The sequence below is a fragment of the Mytilus galloprovincialis genome, chromosome 7 (genome assembly GCF_965363235.1).
Source record: "Mytilus galloprovincialis chromosome 7, xbMytGall1.hap1.1, whole genome shotgun sequence".
Classification (NCBI taxonomy): domain Eukaryota; kingdom Metazoa; phylum Mollusca; class Bivalvia; order Mytilida; family Mytilidae; genus Mytilus; species Mytilus galloprovincialis.
Window position 1 is genome coordinate 15,609,083 of NC_134844.1, and position 9,084 is coordinate 15,618,166.

Sequence of the window (9,084 nt, forward strand, 5' to 3'; positions counted from 1 at the left end):
AATTACGAAAAGTTTTGGCAAATGCACCTTAGTTTATTCATGATGTACGTCAAGGTGTTGCTTTATAAGACAAGTCAGAATATTTCTTCCTCCCTCTAACCTAAATACATAACTATCTATTACTAACACATGTATGGTATATTTGTCAATGGAAATTTGGTATACAATAATTAAGTATTTAATATAATAACTTACACACGTGACAGTGTGACATACTAAGTTACAAATCGCTTTGTAAAATAGTTCCGGATTGAATATTCTGACCTTAAATCAATATACCGGGACATTATTGTTTAAACCAGGGTACGAATTGTCTTATAATGCAGTATTTATACAATTCATTAAATATTTTAAAAGGTACACACTTTCTTTTGTTATCCAGTAATCGTGAACAATTCGAACGGATAAAATCTCTCTATAAACCTGAGCCGAATATGTTATAGCAGTCGAAAAACCAGCAAAAGTTAAATTGAGATTGTTTTCAAAATGGACGACGTCGATTCATTTGAAAGAGAGTTACACAAAGCAGTAAATTCTAAAAGCATTGAAACTCTTTTATCATTATGTGACGATCCAACAAAGAAGAGGGTGGTTTTAGATTTCAAAGGATATTATGATAATAAAAGCTTGGTTCATTATGCTGCAGAATTTGGATCTGTTGATTTGTTAAAAAGGTTAGTATGTTTAGGTGCCAATGTAAAGGAGACAGCAGGTTCTGGTAAGAACACCTTACATTTTGCATGTGAAAAAGGTAATGAGAAAATTGTTGATTATTTAATGCAAACCGTTAGTGACAGTTCATTCAAATCAGCATTTACAATGGACTTTGACAAAAAAGTTTACAAAAACTCGTTTTACTATGCGGCTATATCTAGTAATAGCAATATTGTTTATTGTTTAAAAAATAAGGGAAATTTAGATATAGACGAGGCTTTACCAAATAAAAGTACAGCTCTTTTTACACTTGTCAAGCAGAACCTATATGAAGCAGCAAAACTATTGTGTCAATGTGGAGCAGACGTGAATCTTGGATTTCATGGACGACATCTTCGACCGATTCATTATACAGCCGAGAGAGAAACTCACACAAAAATGTTAAAACTGCTGCTTGAATATGGAGCCAATGTGAATGAACACTGGGGAGATCCCCCGTATGGTCACCAGCCTCTATTTTTTGCTCTTAAACACAAGCTTAAAGAAAATGCAAAACTATTACTGGAAAAGGGGGCTGATATTTCATTTAAAGGTCGAGTAACAAAAATTGGTTGGATAGATTGTTTCTGCTTGGCTGCAATGAACTGTCCATCTTTAATACCCGAATTTCTGAATCGTGGAGCAAACCCAGACACTAAGAACGACGGCAGTTCAGTTTTGATAATTGCATTTGAGAACTACGCCAACAGAAATGACCTATTGGCTTTGATAAAGGCTGGCGCAAGACAAGGAAGAGATGGTAAAACTGCAATACAGTGCTGCAAATCTTACAGTAAGTAAAATATATAGTATCTTAGGTCCAGTTTGCCGAATTAAATAATTACATCTAGCTTGTCTATTTCTATTCGTACGGTCTTCAGATGGAGTCGCGCAGTGATTAAGGTGGACACTCCCAATTTTTGTTACATTGTACAGATTTTTACTGAACAAACTATGCTTTGGATTTTTGTAGGTTATCATGTTTGTTGTTTATTAGCATTAAGCTGTTAAAAAAGTCATGTATAAGTTTATAACACATTGTTGGAAAAAGTGCAAATCTAATCTAAAATGTTAATTAAAATGTAGAAGTACTTTAGTGGAGGCTATAACATAATGAACAATATTGCGTCTAAAATCGGTATAGTTATCGTTTGTGTAACGCCGAAATTACATCTGACGGTGTATTCAAATAAAAGAGGGCATTTTCTTTCTTCCAGTCGACAAGGCTTTTGTTTTCATACACTACAGTCAGGAGTTTACTTCGTCAAAATTATCTCCCCATTACGCCAGTTCATTATCACAATCGTAGAAATGGAAGCCATTGTAGGGAGGACGCGCTACCAATATTGCTCTTGGAAACCGAAAAAATATCCACATTGCACCATTACGATCCTTATATGTTAGTTGTATTTTAAAAGACAAATATATCAACTAGCTAATGAGCATCAGTTAATAATCTTGTCTGCATTGATTCAACTTAAAACTATTGTCTGATCGGTTGTCAGGTGGAATTTTCGAAAATTCATAAACATTTAAAAAAATTCTAATTAAATATTTCGTGGAAGGGCAGACTAGATTTTTTTTTAGTGTATGAAGACTATAAACCCTAATAATCACACACAAAAAAATAGAATTTTTCGAAGATATGCATTTTCATCATCCAACTTGAAAGGCTGTCGTCAAGTACTTTCAATAAAAAAAATAGCTATTCGAACACACCTTCTCTGTTTTTGTGACTCATTAGATAGGTATTTCACTTGACCCATATATTTCATCTTTTAGTACTGTGATTCTTTTGTGTTATAAAGTCAACCTGTAGCTTTAATATATAAAAATGATAGAATCTGAAGCGAGACGATGTATGAAATATTCTTACTTTGTACGATATCAAGACAAAATACTCAACTCAAACACGCCCTAACATAAAAAGGTGCATTCGATTTTTTCTTTTTGTTACCCATTTTTGGAATTTTTTCTTCAGTCACATAATGGAAGGGCAGACACGAAAATTACTGAACTAATAGATTGATATGTTTTCCGTCCGTGGTAATTTTTTCATAAAAATCGGGGGTTATGCATTTTCTTCATCCAACTTGAAAGATACCCATGTCGTCGACTTGATATCTAATTGTTCTGCTTAACTATGTACTAGATAAATTGAAAACTTATGAAAATGGTGTTTTTAAAATAAAACACCTCGTAATTGAGAAGAAAACTGCAATTTTGTTTGTTTCTATTAACTTTTAAAAAGTTGGTCACTATAGTAAACAATACAGTAATCATTTATCGCCTTCTCTAACAAAGAGCTTCGATTCTTTTGTTCTATTTCAACCTGGTTTCCGACTGCACTAGAATATCTGTATGTCTAAACTCGTTGATAAGATACTATAATTTAGAATGTTACTGTATCATGATCACGCACCAAGTTTCGTATATTAAAGATTTCAAGATTTCAAGATTTTATTGTACACTCTGACAGTTTACACTGTTACAAGAGGCAGATATACATAATATACAGCTTGACAGAAGTGGTATAATAACAGAACAAAACTGAAATAAACATATATACAGGTCAATTTAATATAAGTCATCAAACACACCGTAACATACGGTTGTTTAACACGTGATTTAAACGATCCAAACAAATACACATATCATGGCATATATATATATATATATATATATATATATATATCATATGATTAATTGGATTATAACACACAACTTGAATTAGGTAAGTACTAAACAGTTTCTTTTATCAAAAATACTTCATAAAATACTTCATGATTTTTTGCAAAAATAATGCAACATTATTGAGCACTTTTATATTACAATAGTATAGCAAACCAAATAGCTTGTCCTCAGTTGGGTTAAAAAAATAGTATCTTGGTATATGTATTTTTCTAATTTTTTCAATATTAGGGTTACAACATACTAGCAGATAATGAAATTCATTTCCTATTACACCTAAGACACATACATAGATAAAAGAAGTAAATTGTGTTTCATGTGATTTCTCTGCATTTGGACGTAATAACGCAGGTTTGTGCTCACAAGCTGGAGGGTTATACATAAATGGGAAGAAGTAAGCATAAGATTTAAAACAGCCAGTAATGAAGAAATGAACATCCAGAAATCATTTTCAAATTATTTTATTTCCCAACTTGCTCAAAACGGAAAATCATTATGGAGGATTTAACATTACATTTTGGACACTTCCGTGAGTGTAAAGAATAAGTTGTCATTTATATAAATACATTCTTTAGAAAAAAAATACTATTATAAAACGTTATTAATTTGCTTCTCATAAAATTTAAAGATAAAAGATATCTGGATCTAGAAGTTTAGATATTTGATGTTAGAAACAACTGGAAACTTCTGTTTACAATTCTGGTAATGAAACAGAAACTAAATTGAGCTAAAATTTATCTAAAGTGCAAATTACGGTTACAAAATATATGACAGCATCTATATGTAAGCTCAAATTTATACAAAAATATCCATGTAGCTTAATGTTTAGTAAGATAATTAAATTAAAAAGAAACGAAACGATCATTACTCGTCTAAAATCGAATTCGAAGATGGGTGAACGATGATAAAACAAATTTTTTTTTTTCTCATTTCAGATCAACTATATTTATTCATACAGGCTGGTATTTCCGTGGATGAAATTGAATCAAGGCATGGTGTATCAACTTTAGACAAACTTTTAAGAACAAAGTTTCCGTGTTCTCAAAAACTCAAAATTCAAAACGAGGTTTCAAAGTTACTTTCGGATGGTGCAAATCCTAACCTGGCTCAAGAGGGAGAAGATTCGCCTTTGATTTTAGCGATTACACTCAATTTGTTTGAAATTGCAGACAAATTAATTGAAGCTGGTGCCAATGTGAATCATATTGGAGAGAACGAGACCAATCCTGCTAATGCATGTTGTGTTTCGGGTCCGTATATTTTCTTTTCTATTTATTTGTAGATATGCACTGGTCATTATTTTATGAAATGCAAAAACAAAAATATTGAGTCATGCGTCTTAAAATATTATGTGTAGTTATTTTCTTTTTATAATTTAATATTTTACCTTAAAGTTCACACAGTCAGTTTTTGCGCAGACATTTAAGGCAGATGACACGTGAAATTTTATGATACAGATTTAAAAGTATATAATAGTTTGGTTTTGTCAAGCTCTCTTGTCCAATTGCATAGACGTGCAAAGATCATTGATAAAAAGAAATGATATTAACAAGCCTTTATGCGTTACTAATCTGTCTGAACATTTAAAACAGTTGTTTTGCGTATCTCTTTTAAAGCGGACGTCGGGTGAGACGTAATAAGACGTTTTAGTCGTACGATAATTTATCTAATCTTGTCATTTTATGAAGGACAGGAGTAACACGTAACACACTTACTTTTCCATTTTCTGACTTCATCAAGAAAAATACAGCGTTAGTCAACAACATCAAAAAACATCATTGTGACTTGGATTGAGAGTTGTCTCATAGGCACTCATACCACATGCGTCATCTTATATATATGTAAAAGTAAGTTTTACACGTTCAAACTCATCAGATCAACATGAACCAAAAACAAAAACAAAAAGACTACAGTAGCATATACACAAACATGTAAAATTAACAAGATATATAAAATTTGTCTTGCCTTTGAAAATTTACTTTGACATTGGAAAATATCTTATAGACATTTTCAATTACGCTTTCTGAGTGGCCACTATCTGCCATTGAATTCGTACGAGAAAATACAAAAATAACTTTTAAAACTTTACTGTATTAAATTTGTTCATCAATGTTTTTGTAGGATTGTCTGCCAATAAAAATGCTACCATGGAAGCGATGATTAAAAAAGGCTTGCTTCTTAACAGCCAGCATCCATGTGGTAACCATTTAATCGATCTTATAGTTGACGCAGATTTTGACAGTTCCGTGCTGATGTTAATGATTGAAAAGGGTGCAGATTTAAATCTAGTAAAAGACAAGAATGATTCAATACTGATGAAAGTCGTCAAACAAAAACGGTACCAAGTCTGTTGTGCTCTAATAGAAGGAGGGGCTGATGTTTCCTATAGGAATGCTAAAGGACTGACTGCTTTCGACATTTATGGTGGTAAGATGATAAGCTTAGCGTTGCATACAGAAATGTGAAAACCTACATTTACTTTTATCAATTGTGACCTGGATGAAGAGTTGTCTCATTGGCACTCATACCATACTTTCCTATATCTATATATGTTGTTATAAGTAATACATTCAAATACATAATAAAGATATGTTTTATTTTCCTAAACCTACTCTTATGAAGGATACAACGTACGTTACTCGGACATCGTTAGAACGTTTTAATTTAGGTAGAAATGTGTATGATATATATTTGAAGACAATTTGAAAAAGATTAATATAAGTATTATAAACGTTGTAGACAATTCAAAAGGTTATCTTCCATGTTATTTACAGATTTATTTCTGGAATCAAAGACAGAAATCTACAAACACAAAGACTCAGACATAAATTGTATGTATAATAGTTGTCATCAGTTAATAATTTTTTTTTAAACGTTGGAATGTCTTGAAAATTAGATTATTCAAATAAAATGTACTTGAAAATCAGAGAGATTGAGTTAATTTTCGTGTTAATCGTTGTTTTCGTGGAAAAAATCATCAACAAAGGTTACTGAGTTTTTCTTCTAGCAGGCCACCTTTGCACCCTTTAGGGAGTATTTCAACGGTTCATTAATGTTCATAGAGAGCACTACGTGGCGTTTAGTATTTAGATTCCCGATTTTGACTGAACGTTGGTGCGAAATTATACATTCCCAAAACGACTAATCAGTCGGAAAAATACAAACATAACAATTGTATTTTCCCCGCATAACAGAAGGTTAGTTTAGTTTCGGTAGAAACAAAAAAATTATGTTAAATAATAATTAGTTTTGATTGATTGATTAAAATAGTGACAGTGAATTATGGCTGCATCTAGAAAATTTAGAAAATAAGATGAAAACAAATAATCTAGCCATAGCAATCTATATATCAAATGATCAAGCAAATAACATGTCTGTATTGTTTGTAGTGGATAAGATGAAAGTATTTAAAGCTTTCCTGGCGGCCGGAATTGATGTCAACAAGTGTACTGTGTCAGAAATATACCCTTTAATCATAGCGGTATGGCTTCGAAGTGAGGATAGCGTTAAATTGATACTGAAAATGGGAGGAGATGTGAATATAATGGATAACTATTACGACACACCATTGACTACTGCACTTGAGTTTGACCTTGAAGAAATAGTTAATGATTTGTTGAAAGCAAAAGCAAATGTCAACTATAAAGGAGGTGAAAAGCTTGTACAATGGATTGTTGAGAATGAAGGTACTATATTTTATAACTAAATTAGAGAAACTAGGGGATAACGCTCACAAGATCGCTCTTCCTTTTAAATGGTTTCGGATTTTATAAATTATTGTATGTGTGGATTTTGCCCATTAATGCTGTACAGTGGTTTATGTATTTAAATATATCGTTGTTATGTGTTGTCTTTGATGGAAAGTTGTTTAATTGCCATTTAAAATGTACATGTATACCGTATCTCTCTTAATTTCAAGTCGTAAATTAAGGCAATCCATTTAAAACATTTCACATCAAATATTCAAAACTTCCTTTTTCATTCTGCTTTTTCCAAATAAAATACATAATTATAGAGATTAGTTTACAGTGCTCCAAAAGTATGAAATTCTCTTACCTGAAATAAAAAAAAAGATTTGTATCAGTATTACATATTTGTTCCAAAACTATGTTCGTGTTTTTTAGTTTTCTATGTTGTGCCTTCTGTACCATTATTTGTCTGTTTGTCTTTTTATTTTTAGACATGGTGATGTCAGTTTATTTTCGATCTATGAGTTTAACTGTCCCTATGGTATCTTTCACCCCTCTTCGATAAAGGTTGATTTTGGGAAAAAAGGGGGGGCATTAAGATCTATGGGTTTTATTGATACTTAGCTAAATTGTAGTTATCTTCAATGCTTTCTGAATTAAAACAAAAAAGAAAAAAAAAAGAAGGAAAGTGTGGGTCACGGGTATTATATTTTAACCTACAGGCTTTGCAAAAATGTCATACTTTGTATACAATAATGAATGTACACTTTTGTGTAATGGACCATAAATTTTATTTATAGTGAATTGGGAAACAAGTTATTGCAACTCATATTAACCCCTTTCATCTTTGCGGGTGCGAGTGCTGTCTTGTAGCGGCATAAGCCTGCTCTTTCGAAATCTACAAGGGTTTCTGTTACGTGAAAGCTATATGACTCTCTCTGAACACGGGTCAGCCATTTATCGTCCCCTTCCGACGAATTAAGACCATACTCGCAAATGGTGTCAAAGGAGAGCCGAAAATTCAGTCCCTGAAATTTTCATCCTGGAACGGGAATCAAACCAGGATCATTTGTGTTAGTAGTCCGATGCACCTACTAAGAATAGCTCTTGTACTAGACTTTCACAATATAAAAAGAAAAAATAGTATAACGGGACTCAATGGCTGTATTTGTAACATACAGTCACAAAAATAGTATAACGGGACTCAATGGCTGTATTTGTAACATACAGTCACAAAAATAGTATAACGGGACTCAATGGCTGTATTTATAACATACAGTTACAAAAATAGTATAACGGGACTCAATGGCTGTATTTATAACATACAGTCACAAAAGTAGTATAAAGGGACTCAATGGCTGTATTTGTAACATACAATCACAAAAATATTATAAAACACATCATTATCTTCATTTAATTGAAAAGTCTAACAAATGAATGACATTTTCTCTGAAAGTTTGAACATTTGATTAATGACCTTAACCGATATTTTTCTGCTATTGCAAAGGGTTCATCAAAAGATACTATGACCTTGTTGGAAAATATTCAGTTTCAGCTTTTACATTTACATATAATTTGTTTTGTAAAATGTTTAGTCTATTTTTACTAATACCCCCTTGAACGTGGTTCGATACTTATATATACATCCCATCATTGTAACATTGTTGTCAATATAATGAAATTGTATACAACTACCATACATGTCATAAATTAAGCTCGTAATAAAACCAGGTTTTATCCATCATTTTTTACATAAGGAAATGTATGTACCAATTCAGGAATATGACAGTTGTTTTTCATTTGTTTGATATGTTTGAGCTTTTGATTTTGCTATCAAATACAGGTTATCCGTTTTAAATGTTCATTAATACTTTTGTTACTTTTTTGCTCTATAATCTAAGATGGCGGAAGATACCCGAACTTTCGTAACAGTATACTACTTTGTTTTGGTTTAATTTCACCACTATATGAGTCTTTAATTTAAATGTATATGTTTAAAAATGTAATGGAC

The 9,084-nt window shown here is 31.7% G+C and overlaps 1 protein-coding gene across 1 annotated transcript; it reads left to right on the forward strand.

The window, feature by feature from the left end:
• The first annotated feature begins 422 nt into the window (after nucleotides 1-422).
• On the forward strand, nucleotides 423-7,090 carry LOC143084141 (uncharacterized). The gene is made up of 5 exons (XM_076260548.1): nucleotides 423-1,486; nucleotides 4,320-4,634; nucleotides 5,506-5,811; nucleotides 6,159-6,215; nucleotides 6,774-7,090. The coding sequence occupies exons 1-5, from the start codon at nucleotides 487-489 to the stop codon at nucleotides 7,088-7,090; spliced, it is 1,995 nt and encodes a 664-aa protein (XP_076116663.1). The 5' UTR covers nucleotides 423-486.
• The last annotated feature ends 1,994 nt before the right edge of the window (nucleotides 7,091-9,084 follow it).

Coding starts and splice junctions, on each gene's coding strand:
- LOC143084141 (XM_076260548.1), top strand. CDS start 487: ATGGACGACGTCGATTCATTTGAAAGAGAGTTACACAAAGCAGTAAAT. Junction 1,487..4,319: donor ACAGTGCTGCAAATCTTACA/GTAAGTAAAATA, acceptor TTCTCATTTCAG/ATCAACTATATTTATTCATA. Junction 4,635..5,505: donor TAATGCATGTTGTGTTTCGG/GTCCGTATATTT, acceptor ATGTTTTTGTAG/GATTGTCTGCCAATAAAAAT.